Source organism: Cebus imitator, unplaced genomic scaffold, assembly GCF_001604975.1.
Source record: "Cebus imitator isolate Cc_AM_T3 unplaced genomic scaffold, Cebus_imitator-1.0 Scaffold64, whole genome shotgun sequence".
Lineage (NCBI taxonomy): Eukaryota > Metazoa > Chordata > Mammalia > Primates > Cebidae > Cebus > Cebus imitator.
The window spans coordinates 26,035-46,052 of record NW_016107379.1 but is presented as its reverse complement, the minus strand read 5'-3'; the positions used below and the strand labels follow the sequence as shown (position 1 = coordinate 46,052).

At 34.7% G+C, this 20,018-nt stretch overlaps 1 protein-coding gene across 1 annotated transcript in view; it reads left to right on the top strand.

Moving 5' to 3' along the window:
* ANTXR2 (ANTXR cell adhesion molecule 2) overlaps positions 1–20,017 on the top strand; it is a gene marked incomplete at its 3' end in the record, with an annotated part of 90,590 nt that extends 70,573 nt beyond the window's left edge. The window contains exons 13-16 of the mRNA XM_017530183.2: positions 12,431–12,475; positions 13,325–13,417; positions 19,125–19,292; positions 19,937–20,017. Coding sequence (XP_017385672.1) covers positions 12,431–12,475; positions 13,325–13,417; positions 19,125–19,292; positions 19,937–20,017 — 387 coding nt within the window. The remainder of the gene's footprint in view (positions 1–12,430; positions 12,476–13,324; positions 13,418–19,124; positions 19,293–19,936) is intronic.
* Position 20,018: the final 1 nt, after the last annotated feature.

Here is a 20,018-nt window from a genome sequence, read left to right as displayed (position 1 = left end):
GAAATAGAGCGTGGTGTTAGATCTTACTGCTTTCATGGTGATGTTTTCCAACAGAGTATCTTTTACAAAATGGTATCAAACTTATCCTGGTTTGTTTATTTGCTTTCACAGAAGCACCTTTACCTAACTCCTGGCAGAATACATTCTTACTCTGTCCTTCTTAGTCCCCATTTGGCTTTCTAAATTATATTTATTGTCCAGATTTCACTTATTTGTTTAAAGTAGAATTCTTTGATCATTGATGAGTTTGTCAAGGAGAAAAAAAAGCGGAGGCTGAAATAACTTGAATATTTTGGTCAGGATGTTGAAGGTGTCTAACTTCGTGGGATTCAGAAAAGGACTTCACAACTAATAATGTAAGGGAACTTTGTGTTTATGTATGTCAAAAGAAAGGCATTTTACTTCCTCTCTGATCTTATCAAAAACAAAAGAGAGAATGAAAGGAAGACCCACATATATTTTAAACAAACTCTTGTAAATACTAAGAAGGTTTCTCTATTGTCTGTGGGTCCTTAGGCACCTAGATGACATTACTGATAAGTTGGGCTTTTTTTTTTTTTTTTTTTTGTCACTGGAAAAATCAGTCCTGAAATACTACTTGGTCTACAGTCGTTGTACAATATCTTTTTTTTTAATCCAAGGCAATTCAATGTTGACAGTTCTTTTCACTCTTTTCTGAATATTGGAACATATGATTGCATCAAGCTGGCTGCAGGCTCCAGTGCTGACATTTTTTAGCGCAAAGAATGCCCATATCACTCGAACATTTGAAAAGTGTTAATGAGCAGATCAAAAGGACTGTTGCCTGAAGCAGCTAACTTTTTTTTTTTTTTAAGAAATCGGCTCTCTTCCAAGCTGAAATCTTCATTCTAGCAGCTAAGTAGATGAGATGTAATCCTCCCTGATGATGATAATAACAAATGAAAAAAAATTGGAGAAGAATCAAACTCTGCATATGGTTCATAAAGTGGTGAAAGTGTTTTCCAGAATCTTCAATGCAGAGCTGAAGGATGCTAAGTGGAAAAAAATTCTGGCAACTAGGCAATATTATGCCTTTTAAAATCTGCAAATTCTCATAAAATATGGTGCATATGAATACATTCTTTTCTGTAATGAATGTGTATTCTTGCACTATTTGATATAAGAATGGGATTCTCATGACTGTTATTTTTAATGTATTTTTACTAACAGTAAATCTTTCTTTTCTCCTGAACTAGTTTTACTGAAATGTAGGAATGTCAGTTGAACACAGATTTTTGCCATTTTTGGCTTTTGAGCCAAATGGCTTCAGATTATTTTCACCCTTCTTTGTTACTTATGAGGTTGTGTGGCAGAGTGGAGGGAGGGAGCATCTTGAAACATCACAAGAAAACCATTTGGTGTCTTGGCTCCAAATTTTGAGGTGGGTTACATTGGGCATATTAGCTAAATGTTATATCTGTATAAAATGGTGATAAACTCTATCTTATATAGTTGTCAACATTTTTAAATTTAACTCTCTGTGTAATTATCTATCGTCTATGTATCTATCCATTCATCCATCCATCCATCTATGCAGGTAAGTAACAACTACTCAACAGATTGTAGGCTTTTCCTTTTGTACTCCTCCCCTTTGCAAAAAAAGATGTCATATGGCAGAAGTTGAACTCAGAGTTTGGAGATAGGTGGACTACTCAGGGGTTTCAGTCCTAATTCTGTGTTTTCTCTTTGTATGTATGTGGACAAGTTTTGAAGATAGAGCTTTCTGCTTCTTATATTTAAAATGAGGATGAACACAGTGCTTGCACAGAGTTATTATGAAAATAAGAGAACGATAGAGACAGAGTATGTAGTATCTGGCAGCATCAATAAAGGGTGGTTCTTGTTAATAGTGATAATAACACACAAATGAACCTTAGCTCTGGTTCAGCTTCTGAAGGTGCTATTATTTGTCATGACAGTGGTTGTGTCTCTTAATTTAGCAAATCAAAATTTGATTTAGATAGAGCTTTAAGGGCTTTGTTTTCATTATAACAATACAGAAAATATTTTTGTCAGGACTTTATTTCACTTTAAATTGATAATAAGTCATGAATTATTCACACAAAAGAATAATGGCATACTATTAAAAAAAACAAACTCTAATGTTCTTTTCTGGAATTGTATTCACCAATTGCATATAGACATATGGCCATACTTAACCATGGAAAGGCAGAGGAGCAAAAGACCTAGTAGAAACGTTGTAATATGTATTTTTAATCATTTTATTAGAATTGTCATTTTGAAAAGGACCTACAGTTAATCCAATTTATTTCCCAGTTGAAGAAACTTAGTATACTTCTATCTTTCCTTCTACAATTGAGTTAACTGACTTTATTGGTTGAGGAAAAAATTTAGTGCATCATTTTTTTAGGAACTAGTAATATTTTAGTTTCATGTAAATCTCTATTTATTATTTGTGTATGTTTTTTTCCTCAATGTTTTACTTATACATTTGGAAATCAACAATAATTTTTTTGTGAGCATTCTATCAGTTTCACTTTCAATATATTTTCAGTACCTCTAGTATCTACTGTGTGCAGAGTACTTTGTTAGGCATGATGGCATTTATAAATAAGGAGAGATGATTATTGCCATTAAGGAATTTGTAATTTTCAGGGATAATTTAAAATTTACAAAATCAACATATAAACCCAAATCAATGATGCATAAATGGTTCAACTGTGCAGCAACATATACTTTTAAAAGTTTGATGTCCTCTAGATGAAACAACAGAAAGTTGGTGGGCTACTCTGTGACGGCTGGTTGGGACCTAACATGAAAATGATCACTGTATTTGGGGAGAAGCACCAGGATCATCAGGCTGGCTGGAGAGGAGGTGCATGTAGAGGGATGTTTGTAGATAGATGTTAGGGCTTAACTGTGGAGGGACTAACACCATGCTGAGGCATTTTAACAGTGAGAATAGAAAAACTGGCTCATGTATATGTGCTGCAAAGGGGGTTTTGGTATTTAGCCTGTAGCTTATGTTAGATAAAGGATCTCCAGTGAAGAGATGGAATGCAAAGATGCTTCCTGTTATACTATGTGAGTTTGACAACAGTGGTCATATGAGGATTTTAAATTGAAATTCAGTTTTCCCATATCAATGTTAAACGAGATGCTATACAGGGTAATGAATATGACATTAAAAAAGGAAGAATATGGAGAGGGATGTTCAGTAATTCTCAAGAGGATGTAATACAGAACAGGGTTGAGGATAGTATTTATGTCCTCAGAAATTTATATACCAGTGCAAGATATACATATAATAAGAAGAGTAAATATGAAGTCCTCACAATGAAATGGAAATGAGTTCAGATATATTATTCTCAGACTTACTGGCATGGAAGGATGTATCTTGATCTTTTTCTAGTGAGAGAACTCCAGAGAGCACTTTATGGAAATTCACAAGGCTAAGAGTGGAAGCATGACTTGTAAGGTCTTTCCACTAAAATTTAGTAATCTATTGATTCAAATTGTTAGCATTGGGACTATTGATTCATTTTTACCAGGGAAATGATTGATTAAGCTTCTGTTAGAAGAATATTGACCTGTCTACATAGGTTAAAATAGGGAATCAGTTGGAGATAGAGAAACAAGTTACATGTCTAATTTCACTACAAGTAGAGCGTTTAGTCGTTGATGCAAAAAAAGTCTATGGTAATTATAACTATCAATAAATTTGTGAATATATTATTAATTAAAATTCTTAGAATGGGGTGGTGAGAAAAGGTCAGGAATGCATCTCCTTTGTCTTGAGCACCATTCACTTATTTATGATGGTTCAGGCATATTTAAAATGTTATGAGTTCTGGAAGCCACACTTTGAAATATTGATCGAATCAATATGTGCAAAACACACACACACACCTAAAAACCAAAAAAACAAATAAAAAAAAACCTGACCAAGATGACCAGATAACTTGGAACCATCTCATTAGAAAAGTTTGATATATTTAGGTTCTGGATTGGTAGACTCAACAGATATATGGTAATTACCCAAGCATTCAAAAATAGGAACTGCTATCTTCTGAAAGGGAGAGACAGAGAGAGAGAGAGAGTGAGTGCTTGTGTGTGTGTGTGTGTGTGTGTGTGTGTGTGTGTGTGTCATATTGCCAGACTCTAGGATCAAGACTAAAGACTGGAAACTACAGAGTGGGAGAAACTACAGAGTGAGAAGTGCTTTAGCTTCATTTGGGGGCAAAACTTTCAAATGTTGTGGGTTCCTTGCCAATGGACTGAAGTGCTTTGTAAAGTAGTGGATTTCTCTTTATTGCAGTAATTCAAACATAGTTAGACTACAACTTGGTAGGAACTTTTCAGAGTATTGAAGTTTTGATCGTATATGCATTGGAGGAGTTGAAAAATGTTGTACTAGATACATTTGAGGTCCAAAGAATCTTGAGATTATGCTTTTAGGAGTGACAGGGGAATGGAATGAAAATAATCCCTTCTTTCCTTGTCTTTCCCTCTCCACTGCATCTCTTTCCTTCCCTTCCTCCTTTTTGACTCTCTGTTTCTTCCTCTCTTCTTTTCTCTCTCCTACTTCCTTCCCTTCTTTTCCTCTCTTCCTAATTTCTATTTCTTCCTTCTTCCCTCTCTTTCTTTGTCCCTTATTCCCTCCTTTTCTCTGCCATTCTCACACCTTTCTGTTTCATCTCTTCCTTCCTTCTCTTTTTCCTTACTTCCTTGAAAGTCTAATTTGTGCTAGACATTCTATTAAGTACTAGAAAGGCAGTGAGGAGCAAAGCAGACATAACCCATGTTCTCATGAAACTTGCTATTTTTTTCTAGATAAAATTAATAAACACCATTTTTTAGTAGATGAAATTATCAACTTGGATAAATTCTGGGAGAGAACAGAGCATCTGTGCATATCAAGAGAATCATATATTCTTTGGGAAAATTGGGAGAATTTATCATGGAGAGAGGAAGGTAGGGGATATTTCAAATGTATAGGGCATGGAAATGATTCGGTGAAGTCATTAGAAGTGAGAAAAGAGATGACGGATTATGCCAAAATTTTGATGCTGCAACTGAAAAGTTATGCACTTGAAAGAAACAGGGAAGATAGGAAAGTGTTAGCATTTAAATGAAGATTATTAGGTTAGCTTTGACTTTGTTCATTATAAAATGCTAACAGATCTGGTTTTCATTAATTGTTTTGGATATGCAAGTTCGTAGTGATATGACGTACTTTCTTTTTTCATAGAGGAAATATACCTGTAGTTTGATGAACTTTATTTTGTTTTATTATGGGATTATTTTAAATCTTAATTCTCTATTGGCATTTATTTCTGTGCTAACTATAAAAAGTCATAAAGTTGTATCTTTCAAGATTATTAAAATCTAGTGGAATTTTATGGTTGTTGAAAAAATAAAATTGAATTAAATAAAAGGGTTAAGTAGAAATAATGGCATTTCTTGTAACATTCAAAAGGAGATTCAGTCAAATTTAATTACTGTCTAGTTATGGTCTATATTATTGTCGTTATTGTCTGTGTATATTTTCCTGAGGTTTGGATCTAAACTAAAATTTAGATGATGAAAACATTTTGTATGCAGAAAATTGTGAGTCAGTTCTCTAAACATTGTTAATAACGTCAAAATATAAAAACCCTTTCACTAAGGAAAATGTCAAACATTTACAAAGAGAGAAACTAATGTATGTACCCACAAAAATTAAAAATTAAACAAAATTTTGAAAAACAAGGTATGAACTTCCCACTGTCTTCATTACTCAGCTTCAGTGATTCTCAACTTATTGTCAATTTTTTTTTTCAATTTTTATTTTATGTTCAGGGGTACATGTACAGGTTGTTACATGGGTAAATTACCTGTCACTGGTGTTAGGTGTATAAATGATTTTATCACCCAGGTAGTGAGCTTAGTACCTGATGGGTAGTTTTTCGATCTTCACCTTTCTACTAGGCTCTCACTTCAAGTAGACCCTGATGTCTGTTGTTCCCATCTTTCTATCCATGTGTACTCAATGTGCAGCTTCCACTTATATGAAAAAACATGTAGTATTTGGTTTTCTGCGTCTGTGCTAATTCTCTGAGGATAATGGCTTCCAGCTGCATCCATGTTGCTGCCAATGACATGATTTTATTTTTTTAAATAGCTGTTTAGTATTCACTGGTGTATCTGTATCACTTTTTTTTTTTTTTGTGCCGTTCATCACTGATGGGCATCTAGGTTGACTCCATGTCTTTGCTATTGTGAATAATGCTGTGCTGTGATGAACATATAAGTGCATATGTCTTTAGTAGAACGATTTATATTCCTTTGAGAATATCCTCAGTAATGGGATTGCTGGATTAAATGTAGTTCTGCTTTAAGTTCTCTGTGAAATCTCCAAACTGCTTTCCACAGTGGCTGAACTAATTTATATTCTCACCAGTAGTGTATAAACGTTCCTGTTTCTCTGCAGCCTTGCTAACTCCTGTTATTTTTTGCTTTTTAATAACAGCCATTCTGACTGGTGTGAGCTGGTACCTTATTGTGGGTTTGATTTGCATTTCTCTAATAATTAGCAAAATCAAGCATTATTTTATGAGCTTGTTGGCCATGTATATGTCTTTTGAGAAGTGCCTGTTCATACCCTTTGCCCACATTTTAATGGGGTGGTTTTTTGATTTAAGTTCCTTATAGATTCTGCATATTAGTCCTTGATTGGATGCATAGTTCACAAATATTTTCTTGCATTCTGTAGATTATCTGTTTACTCTGTTGACGGTTTCTTTTGCTGTGCAGAAGCTCTTTAGTTTAATTAGGTCCCACTTGTCCATTTTTTCTTTTGTTGCCATTGCTTTTGGAAACTTCATCATGAAATCTTTGCAAAAGCCTATGTCCAGAATAGTATTTCCTAGGTTTATCTTGACTTTTAGGTTTTATATGTAAGTATTTAATTCATTTTGAGTTGATTTTTTATATATGGTGAAAAGAAGGGGTCTAGTTTTGCTCTTCCACATACAGCTAACCCAGTCATGCCAGAATCAGTTACTGAATAGGGAGTCCTTTCCCCATTGCTTGTTATTGTCAACTTTGTTGAAGATCAGATGGTCATAAGTGTATGGCTTTATTTCTGGGTTATCTAACCTGTTCCATTGGTCTATATGTCTGTTTTTGTACCAGGACCATGCTGATTTGGTGTACTGTAGCCTTTTGTTTCTTTCTATTACCTTATGGTTCTGGCTAAGACTTCCAGGACTATGCTGAATAGAAGTGGTGAGAGTGGGCATCCTTGTTCTAGTTCTTGAGAGAAATGCTTCCATCTTTTGCCTGTTCAATATAATGTTGGCTGTGGGTTTAGCATAGATGGGTCTTACTATTTTGAGGTATATTTTTTTGATGCCTAGTTTGTTGAGAGTTTTAACATGAAGGGATGTGGAATCTTATTTAAAGTCTTTTCTGAGTCTATTGAGATGATCATGTGGTTTTTGTTTTTAGTTCTGTTCATGTGATGAATTATATTTATTGATTTACATATGTTGAACCAACCTTGCATCCCAGAGATAAAGCCTACTGGATCATGGTGGATTAACTTTTTGATACACTGCTAGATTTGGTTTACTAGTATTTTGTTGAGGATTTTTATGTCTGTGTTCATCAGGCATATTGTCATGAAGTTTTCTTTTTTCACTGTATCTCTGACAGCTTTTGGTATCAGAATGATGCTAGCCTTATAGAATGAGTTATGGAGGAGTCCCTTCTCAGTTTTTTGGAATAGTTTCAGTAGGATTGTTACCAGGTATTCTCTATATGTCTGATAGGATACAGCCATGAATCTGTCTCATCTAGGGCATTTTCTGGTTGATAGATATTTTTATTCCTGATTCAGTTTTGGAACTTGTTATTGGTCTGTTCAGGATAAATATTTCTTTGTTGTTCAATCTTGAGAAGTGTATATTTTTAGTAATTTACTCATTTTTTCCTTTTTTCTTTTTTTTGAGACAGAGTCTCACTCTGTCGCCCGGCGCTAGGCTGGAGTGCGGTGGCACAATCTCGGCTCACTGCAACCTCTGCCTCCTAGGTTCAAGAAATTCTCCTGCCTCAGCCTCCTGAGTAACTGAGACTACCAGCACGCACCACCACACCCAGCTAATTTTTTGTACTTTTAGTACAGACAGGGTTTCACCATGTTGGTCAGGATCATCTCGATCTCTTGACCTCATGATTCACCCGCCTTGGCCTCCCAATGTGCTTGGATTACAGGCTTGAGCCACCGCGCCTGGCCTTTACTCATTTTTTCTAAATTTTCTAGTTTGTGCGCATAAAGGTATTTATAATAGTATTTTAGAGTTCTTGTATTTCTGTGGGATTTGTAATGTCCCCTTTATCATTTCTGATTATGCTTATTTGGATCTTCTCGTTTTAGTAATCTAGTTAGTGGTTTATCAATCTTGTTTATTTTTTGAAAGAACAAAATTTTGATTTCACTGATCTTTTGTACAGATTTCATATCTGAGTTTCCTTCAGTTCTGCTCTGATTTTAGTTTTCTTTTCTTCTGCTAGCTTTGGGGTTGGTTTACTCCTGTTTTCCTAGTTCCTCTAGGTGTGAGATTAGGTTGTTAATTTGAGATCTTTTTAACTTCTTGATGTAGGCATTTAGAACTCTAAACTTTTATCTGAAAACTGCTTTAGCTGTGTCCCAGAGATTCGGGACTGTTGACTCTTTGTTTTCATTGGTTTCAAAGAATTTTAAAATCTCTACCTTAATTTCATTCTTTTCCTGAAAGTCATTTAGGAGCAAGTTTGTTTAATTTCCAGGTAATTGTATGATTTTGAGAGATCTTTTTAGTATTGATTTCTATTTTTATTGTTCTGTGGTCTGAGAGTGTGATTAGTATGATTTGTTTTTAAGTTTGTTGAGAACTGCTTTATGGACGAGGATGCGGTTGATCTTAGAGTACGTGCCATTTGCAAATGAGAAGAATGCATATTCTGTTGTTGGATATTCTGCTGATGTCTGTTAGGACTGTTTGGTTAAGTATTGAGTTTAGGTTTCTAATATCTTTGTTAGTTTTCTGCTTCAATGATCTAATACTGTCAGTGGAGTGTTGAAGTCTCCCACTATTATTGTGTGGTTATCTAAGCTTCTTTATGGGTCTCTAAGAACTTTTTTATGAGTCTAGGATCTCCAATGTTAGGTGTGTATGTATTACGGAGAGTTAAGTCTTCTTGTTAAATGGAAACTTTTATCATTATGTAATACCCTTCTTTGTCTCTTTTGATCATTGCTGATCTAAAATCTGTATTGTCTGAAATAAGAATTGCAACCCTTCTAATTTTTTGTTTTCTGTTTGCTTGATTGATCTTTCTCTATCCCTTTACTTTCAACCTGTATATATAATTTAAGTGTAATGATTTTCTTGAATATAGCATATCATTGGGTTTTTTTCTTTATCCAACTTGCCACTCTGTATCTTTTATGTTAGACGCTTAGCCCATTTATGTTCAAGGTCAATATTGATATGTGAGGATTTGATCCTGCCATGTTGTTAGCTAGTTGCTATATAGACTTGATTGTATAGTTGCTTTATAGTACCAGTGGAATGTGTATTAAGTGTGTTTTAGTAGTGGCAGGTCTTCCATTTTCATGTTTAGTGCTCCCTTTAGGACCTCTGATAAGTATATCTGGTGGTAATGAATTCCCTTAGCATTTGCTTGTCTGAAAATGATTTTATTTCTCCTTCACTTAATGAAGCTTTGTTTGGTTGGATATGAAATTCTTGGTTGAAGTTTCTTTTCTTTAAAGTTGCTGAATATAGGCCCCCAATGTCTTTTGACTTGTAAAGTTTCTGCTGAAAAGTTCACTTTTGGCCTGATGGGATTCCCTTTGTACTTAACCTGCCCCTTCTCTGTAGCTGCCTTTAAAATTTCTTTTCTTTGCATTGACTTTAGAGAATCTGATGACTAGATGTCTTTTCTGGTATATCTTAGAGATTCTCTGAATCTCCTGAATGTGCATGTTTACCTGTGTATTGAGGTTGGGAAAATTTTTGTGGATAATTTCTTCAAATACGTTTTTCAAGTTGCTTGCTCTCTATTTCTTTCAGAAATGCCAGTGAGTCATAGGTTTGAACTCCTTACATAATCCCATATTTCTTGGAGTTTTTTTTTTTTTTTTTTTTTTTTTAAAAAATTTTTTATTTTTTTTTTCTCCCTGCATTGATTCAAAGGAACAGTCTTTGAGTTTTGAGATTCTTTTCTCATCTTGGCCTATTTTGTTCTTAATGCCTCCAATTGCATTATGAAATTTCTGTAACATAGTTTAATTTCCAGAAGTTCAATTATTTTTTTTCTTAAAATGGCTATGTCATCTTCTAGCTCTTGGATCATTTTACTAGTTTCCTTGGATTAGGTTTCAACCTTCTTATGTATCTCATTGGGCTTCCTTGCCATCCAGTTTCTGATTCTGTGTCTATCATTTCAGCCATTTCAATCTGATTAAGAACCATTTCTGGGGAGTTATTGATGTAGTTTGTGGAGATAAGAAGACACTCTGGCTTTCAGAGTTGCCAGAAATTTTGTACTCATTCTTTCTCATCTGTGTCCACTGATTTTCCTTTAATCTTTGAAGTTACTGTCCTTTGGATGAAGCTATTTGCTTTTATATTCTTTGATGTTCTTAATGGTTTGAAAGTAGTATAAGCTGTGTTTAGTTGCTTGACTTCATTTCAGGATGCTTTCAGGGGGCCAAGGCTCAGCTTAGCACTCCTGAGCTTCATGCCAATGCCTGGGGGATTGGGACTGGACATATGGCTTTGTTCTTTGACCTCTCGAGGTCAAGCACTTTCTGTACTGAAAGAACTGAGGTGTTCCCAGTGTGCTGGCAAAACACTTTGATGGGGGCTGTTGGCAAAAGGGCTCCAGTGGTGGGGGGTCGGGGTGCTACAGGAGAATGCCTTGAAGTAGGGAACCACCAGAGAATACACACCAGTGGGGTGATGGTGTCGGGTGCAGACAAGTGAGTACCAACAGGGCAGCAAGGAGCCACTTGTATGTGTGCAATCGTGGAGCGTCATTGTCAGTCTTACTTCATCTGTACCCCTATCCAATTCCCAATGTCCTAATTATTTTGGTGAAAACATCAAAATCATATCATTTCACCAAAATATTTGTGCATACCTTTAAAAGACAAGCAGTCTTTAAATATATATCTATGGTCATAGTAATATACTACAAGTTAAAAGTAATTCTTTGCTAAGGTAAAAGTGGAACCTCATTTTCAAAGTTGCTATTGTTTTAAACCTTTGAAAATTTAATAACATAGTTGAAACATTTGACATTAGATGATGTCAAGCTGGAACATTTTCAGTTTTTCCTCTTAGTATAGAGACTTTGATGTGTACGTGAAGTAGCCGAAGCCATTTACCCTTGGTCAAAGATTTCCCTCACGATGGTGTGAACGTCCAGATAGCCCAATACCAGTAAAGATCATTTCAAAGTAAGCCTTAGGCTCCATTCTATTCACGTGAAGAATTAACTGTATTGGGAGCACAAGGCTGGTGGATCACCTGAGGTCAGGAATTCGAGACCAGCCTGGTCAACATGGTGAAATCCCGTCTCTACTAAAAATACAAAAAAAAAATTAGCCCAGCGTGGTGGTGGGCACCTGTAACCCCAACTACTCCAGACGCTGAGACAGGAGAACCACTTTAACCCAGGAGGCAGAGGTTATAGTGAGCCGATGTCACGCCATTGCACTTCAGCCTGGGCAACAAGAGTGAAACTCCATCTCAAAAAAAAAACAAAAAACAAAAAAAAAAACGTGTAAAAGATTTCATGAGTAACACATCACAGGAAAGGAATCTTGGCTAAGAAGTTAATTTGTTATAAGTAACTTCAAGTAACAGTTTGTATCCTCACAGGCTCAGCTAGGAGACTCTCAGTTGGAGTCTCATTGTGGTTATAGTCAGGTGTCAGTTGGCTGGAGTCATCTGGAAGTTTAGAGTGCCCGGGTGTCCAAGATGGACTTTTCTCTCATATGTCCCGTATCTCCTGTTGAATGGCTAAAATAACTGGGAATCAGCTAGTGTCTCCCTCTCACCACCCAAACTATATTAGTTTGGGTTTCCTCATAGCTTGATGATCTTGTGGTGGATTTCTGACCTGACAGCAGTGTTTCCCCACAGTGAGTGTACCATGGATGTCAGGGGAAGCTTAAGTTCTTTTGACCTAGCCTCAGAAGTCAGATAGTACTACTTCTACCTCTTTCTATTGGCCTAAAGCTAGCTATAGGCAATCCAAGATTCAAAGAGAGGGGCATGAATATTGAGTGGCAAGATTCACTGGGGGACTTCTTTGGAGGTACCATGGTATTTTATAAATCTAATTATTTTTACATATCCTTACTATCTCCTTCCTGTGCCATTGAAATTTTTGTATTTGATTTTTTTGACAGGTTATCAAGGATCCTCCACCACCACCACCCCCTGCACCAAAAGAGGTGAGTGCCTAAAAAAGTGATATGGCTGGTTTTTTTTTTCCCATATGCAGATACCATCCCGAAATTTGATCAATTTTATCTGTTAGATAACTATGATATCTATGTACTGATGTTTTAATTTATAAAAATCAATGTTTACTTTTCATCTCCTTATGATTTATTTCATGTGCTAGAGGAATGGGACCTTCATACATTGCTAGATATAAACTGGCCATTGGAATCAATAGTACATAAAGATTTCATATATTTTTTATAGCACTCTATCAGTAGTTCTGATGTCACTTATATTACGTACAAAAAGAAGATTCAAGCTGACAGTTGAAAGATCCTATTACTTTCTTCAAAATGCTTGGTGCTTTTATATTATTTTTTTTAGCCAGAATCATATTAGGAACATGAAATAAGAAATGTGCTGGTGTTGTATATTTTCAAAGCTTCTCAACTGCCTGTCTTTTCAATTCAAATTTCATGGAGTCCAAACTTACACATACATTGATGCTTTAATGATTGTTAAAATGCTGTCCTAATTTTAATATTTTATCTTTCTAAGTATGAAGTGATGAATAGATTTGAAACACCAAATGATTCCCATAGTTAAAGAGCAACTTCTAGTTACCTAGGGATGATGTAAAAGATGTTTCTAAAATTTGAGGAGAGGAAGGAGTTCTCATATCCTGCAGAACTCCACTTGAAATCTATGCATGTAAGTGTAAATGCATCCATATGTTCAATAAATAGTTTTTCCGTAGTAATGGCATAATTCAGAAAAATATTTAAGTATGAGTTGGTTCTGACTAAACAGTATTATAAGAAATTAATTAAAACCATTTTAAAAATATATTTCCACAGGAGGAAGAAGAACCTTTGCCTAATAAGAAGTGGCCAACTGTGGATGCTTCGTATTATGGTGGTCGAGGAGTTGGAGGAATTAAAAGAATGGAGGTTAGTATCTTAAAAAAAATAGAAACTTCTAATCTGGAGTATGTATTTCTAGGACTGTTAAGCCATGGAAACTTTTCACAATTCACTTTTATAATATCATCCATTTGTGGCTAACACTGGGTCTTTTCTGGATACATTTTTTTTCTGTGGAATCATCCTAGCCGCTCCAAAACTGGCCAGAAAGAGCTGGTTTCATTAGTCAAAGGATTGCATTGATAAGACCTCTGAATTCTAAGGGACAAAAATAAAGCTAGGGTTTTTCTTATTTTGGAAAAAATTACTGCAAAGAACGTCAGCTGTGAAGAAGCCAGCCACTTCAAGTTGCAACAGTGTTCTTCTTTGTAATGATCCAATAGTTATTTCCTATTTGAGAAGAAAATGTTAAAATATTCAATAGCATGGATCTGACCTTATCACAAATATAGAGAAAGCAAATTTAATACTTGACGTTAGTTGCCACTTATGAACTACTGTAATTGATATTATGTATCATTTATAGAATGCATTGAACTTTCAGACTAGCCCAAAGTGTTGATTAAAATTGAACCTCAATATTATATCTTAAAAATCAAAGTTTTCTTATCACCATGAACTATTTTTTCAAAGTGACATATTATTTAGGTATAAGCAATTATTACCAGCACTGAGCCTTTAACAACAGTATACACAGGCCTGCATCCTATCCGAAGGGGCAATTCAAGGAATTTTTTCATGAACATATTGATTTCATTATTAAATCCTAGCATTCTCTCCTTACTAGTTATAATTTTCCTTTCTGATTAGAATGTGTTTTTATGCATTTTACCAGTGTTGCACATGTTTCTTATTGTCATATCTACTTTGTCCCATTACTGCCAGCAAAAATTGATAAGCTAACGAACAACCCTACAATTATTGCAATTTTTTCCTTTTATACATTACAATATAATTCAGATTCCCAAGGAGAGTTTCCCATTTTCAGAATAAATTTTACTTGTCTTCAAAGAAAGCCCAGACATACTGAACATGATTGTCATTATGAAAGTGTTTATATAGATTATCTGACAGTGATTCTTACTTTTCGGGACCACATTAGATCTGGAAACAATGGACATTTTCCCTGAGAGCTTCTTCTTTATTGTTGAAATATCCTCTGAGACAGATACCTCATTGCCAATTATCTGCCATGGTTAAAGGCAGTTGCTAGACGCTGTTAAGTTGGTCTTTGGAAATGTTATTGCATTGATTTTTGTGTACTAGAAACTGAGAATTCAAAACAAGATAAGAAAATATGGCTAGGCAAGTTCTTGTTGTTTGGCACAGAAGGAACGTTATTTTTCTTTCTTACCTTTGTTGTGTCATTTTAGACGTGGAAGGGTGGGAAGAAAGTACATAGGATGTTCCTATATATATAAAACATACATTTAAAAATAAAACTGTTACAATCAAATATCCAAATATGATCTGTAACAACTTATTTTTAGTTGATTTCACCTCATTCCAAAATGTGTGTGTAAAAAGATCTATATAAGGGGGTAAAAAGGCTTGATAGGATATATTAAAAATGTAAGTAGGTTTCTCTGGATGGGGAATTTTCAATCTGTGATATATTTCCCTATTTTAAATTTATTTGACAGTGAACATGTACTTCTTCATATTCAGAATAGTAAACTTAATACCATTTGGAAATCCACTTATCTAAAATACTGCATGATAATAAAGTAAGGATATTAGTATGTGAGCCTTAATTGAATAAATAATAGTCTTGCTTAAAAAAATTAGGAATAATGTCAGATTTTTGTTAGTTCAATATTCCAGTGTTGCAAAGATTGAGATCTCTTTCTAAAGGAAAGGAAATATATGAGTAAGCCCCTGAATGGGTCCTGAGTTAAAAAGAACATAATTGGTTTATACTTACCAGAGCCAAGAGCACACACACACATCCCTAACTAACCTATAATTCAAGTTTCAAGAGTGATTAACTATTAATATGTGAAATTATGTTCCCACCCATCCTTTTCAGTTGAAGAAAATTTGTGACAAAAACCTCAGCCAACTTGTAATAAATCTGGGTCCATTTAAGTTTTGTATAATTTTGGCTACCTTGTATGAAGTATTCCATCAACAAGATAGAAATGAGAATGAGAATGAAGAAAAAAATGGAAAAGCAAATGTGGATGTTACAAAGGGGAAACATGATATAGGTTGAGTATCTCTTACCTGAAATGATTGGAACTGCAAGTGTTTTAAATTTTGGATTTTCTTCAGATTTCAGAACATTTGCATACACATAATGTGGTATCTTGGGGAGGGGACCCAAGTTTTAACATGAAATTTATTTTTGTTTGATAGACACCTTATACACATAAGAATATGTGTATAAGGTATATGTCAAATATAAATGAATTTAAAATTTACAATAAATACACAAACATAATATACAAGCATAAATAAATTTTATGTTTATATATTACAAACAAAATATACAAACATAAATGAATTTAAAAAAATACAGTATTTTAAAATAATTTTGTGCATGAAGCAAAGTGGTGACTGTGACCCATCAGATGAGGTCAGGTGTGGAGTGTTCCTCTTAGAGTGTTATGTTGACACTCCAAGGGTTTTAGGTTTTAGAGCATTTTGAATTTTAGATTTTTGAACTATCTTCAACCTGTATATAAAAATACACAATAAAAATTGAACTGAGAATTAAGTATCATTAAATGTTTGCAAACATGAATTTATTTAAGTGTGGAGAGGTAAAATAGAAAACATAATGTTTCATTTATTTATTTTTTAAGAAATCTGGGGTGGGGGATGGGGAATTCTCAGTATGCTGTCCTGGCTGGTCTTGAGCCCCTGAGCCCAAGGGATTCTCTGATGCAGCTGGGGCTGCAGACAGGTTCCACTGTACAAACAAAATTTGTTTTAAAAGCATGCTTATTCAAACCTAAAAGGTACTTTTTTTTTTAAGCCCTTAAACTAGGAAAAGTGAAAGGAATTATAGAAATTATGAACACATGTGAATTACAGAACAGATTTTTATAGCTAAGTTTATTTTAAGTCAGTATAGGAATTTTTACCTATAATATTTTGTTCTTCCTTCTTTAAATTAAATATTTAAACACTATGGTAATGGGAATTTGTAGAAAGCTGGAACTGAGATGATGTTAATAACAACTGTTAGCACAATTGATACACAATACCTAGTGACTTCAAATGTGTGTTTCTGCCAATTCAATGTGAAACTGTTTTTGTTTCTTTTCTTGATTCTGGAATTGCTCCTTAATGATATAACCTCCTAGTCATCCAAATACGCTCTGGAAATTATGGAATTTTATTGCTTATAATGAAAGCCAAATGGAGTTGGAAGAATTTAGGTATCAAGCTTGCACTTATTTTTTTCCATAATAAAGCCTGATATGTTAATTCTGCTGAGGCTTCCTTTAGTAGTCATTCTTGTTATTCTTTTGTCCTTTTTAACTGTCTCAATGTGGTCAAACTAAAACATTAAAATGTATACATACATACATGTATGTTTAATATGTGTATGTATATTTAATTGCTTTTAAGAATTTGAAAACTCTAATAATTTCTAGTTTCAGACTTTGAGTAAGTGAGAATTGTTTGTGGTGGTGATGGTGATGATGATTAAATAGCTCTCTCATGAACTAAAACTAAGGAATCTATTTAATGAATCTTCTTTAGATCTCAGCAACTACATTTCTCAGGTATAGTCATTTGACAGTTTAGTCCCTAGAAACACCACATTGGGTCAGCACTCTAGTTTAACTAGCTTTATACATATATTTTAAAATCTGAGAATAGTGCCAGTTGAAACTTGAAAGAAGATATGATTATGATTACCTCTGCAATATCAGTGTGAAATAGGCCAGGGAGCTGCCTATGCTAAAGCCTATCATTTCTGATTGGATCTAAATTGTATCTACTTCTATTTCTGCCTTGAATGACTTCTCTAAGTTATGACATTTGTGTGTTTACTTAACTGTGTACTTTTTTTTTGTTTCTTAAAGTTGAGCCTTTACAATTGCAAGGATATGTGTCCCAGTTTTAGAGTTTTTAATTCAATCTAGCTATATCTAAAGATTTCACAAGTGTTAGTTTATCTAGGTGACAACACTGTGGTTGGAAAGAGAAGGTCATTTCTCTGGAAAGAAAGCAACTATCTAGCTCTAAAGGTTTAATGGTGTTTAAAACAATTTTAACAACCTCATAAAAAACATTCTAGTATCACTGATCACACTGAAAGATATGGATACATTTTAATGACTCAACAGGGCCCACTTGAAATTGAAAGCCCATTCTAAAATTGTAGTAAAAAAAGGTAAAAACATCTAAGTAAGCCTTATCAAAAAGCCTGAATAGCTCTTTCTATGAATAATAATCTTTTCTTTCCCTACCCACTAATATAATCATTAAAATGCTTTAGGAAGTCTTAGGTTCTTTTTTTTTATTCTTCTTTTAAGAAATAACTTAACTCTGGTGTGCCATAGTGTGCCCTGGGTAGGTATTAGTATAGCTTTTTAGAGCTTAACTCCTCTGATCTTGCCCGTCTTTGGTGATGTCCTTGGTTTTCGTAGGACTTCCCACTACTCCTCTTTGGACAAGCCGTTCTCCAGAGGCTGCATCCTATTTACATGCCCAGTTTAATTCAAATTTTGCTCTTAATTTCTATCTATTGAAAAATAAAAGTCACTTGATCTTGCGGTTTTTCAATGTCAAGAGTTTTCAGAGGAGGAAATTTACTATAATTTGTGGAATTCTCTAGTGTTCCTGAATTTTTGTTTTCAAAGCAGTCTTTGCAGGTTTGACTTCCTTAATGAAAAAATCATATGCCAAACAATCATACTCAGATGAGTTGGGAACTAAAGGCTGAACAGTACATTACAGAATAAAACTATAAAAGTAAAGAAAACTCTTATTATAATTATTTTACTTTCAAAAACTAAATGTTCAAATCATACTTTTTGCCTTAATCAAACGTGATGAAAAGTTTGGAAGAAGCAACTCTTTTGTATGAAATACATTTGCATTCAAACCAATTTGAAACTTATTAATCCATTTCAGATTACACATGTTCGGATCCCTGCCCTGTCACTTACTAGCTGTTTGACTTTGAGCACATCACTTAACCTCCTTGTGCCTCATCTGGAAAGAAGAAAATATAGTCTCCATCTCGCTGCATTTTTGTATGGATTAAATGTGAACTGACACATAGTAATCACTCAGTAAATGCTAACTATCATCATTTTCATCTATTTCTCCCAGTGTCATCACTACATATGGGTATGTGTTTAGCTAGCAGGGGAACAAACCAAATTAGAGAACAGAATTACATACTGCCATGCATTTCATATGTAAACCACAAATGGACTCTTTATTTAAAACTATGGAAAAATGGTTGCTTCAAATTTAGTTGGCTCCAGATTTTTACAAAGAGTCTTTTTTTTTTTTTTTTTTTAAGGATCTTAATATTAAATACAGCAAGGAGTGGTGAGAAACCTATTCATCCTCTCCTATTCAGAAACCTATTTCTGAAGAGGAGAAATTAGGAATTAGGATACCTGCTTACCTCCTTTTTCACTCTGAGATGTGAACCAAAGGATCAAAGGCTCTGTAACAGCCTGTTCCTCTAGGGCACTTTGTGTCAGATAACAAGACTTTCCTTTTGTTTTACAGATAACAGTACTTTCCCTTTGTTTTACAGGTTCGTTGGGGTGATAAAGGATCTACTGAGGAAGGTGCAAGGCTAGAGAAAGCCAAAAATGCTGTGGTGAAGATTCCTGAAGAAACAGAAGAACCCATCAGGCCTAGACCACCTCGACCCAAACCCGCGTACCAGCCTCCTCAGACAAAATGGTACACGCCAATCAAGGTAAGTGTCGAAATTTTGTGTAATTTAACTCAGATCTTATGGAGACGTATCTTTTTTAGTTCTACGTCCCCTCAACTACTTGAAAGAGGGCTAAGGTAGATCAAATTGCAGATATTCATCGTACAATTTTTTTTTTAACTACAGCAGTTGAATAGTTGCAGCCAATACCACATGGCTGGCAAAGCCTGTAAGATTTACTATCTAGCTCTTTTATTTTTTATTTTTATTATACTTTAAGTTTTGGGGTACATGTGCAGAACATGCAGGTTTGTTACATAGGTATTTGGGTGTGAACAATGAGAACACATGGACACAGGGAGGGGAATTTCACACACCGGGGCCTGTCGGGGTATAGGGGGTATGGGAGGGATAGCAGGGGGTAGAGGGATAGGAGAGGAATAGCATTAGGAGAAATACTTAATATAGATGATAGGATGATGGATGCAACAAACTGTTGGACACTCTTAACAGCCGAATGCTTTCTTGGCAATGAGAACCTCCAAGTTTCTGTTACTTATTAATTTATTTTATGAAAGAAATGAGGATAGAGAAGATTTTATTTTCTTCATTTTATATGTTCATTTATTCAGTAAATAGAGATTGAGTACATTCTCTGGGAATTCACAAATCTCATTTTCCCTTAGGGTCGTCTTGATGCTCTCTGGGCTTTGTTGAGGCGGCAGTATGACCGGGTTTCTTTGATGCGACCTCAGGAAGGAGATGAGG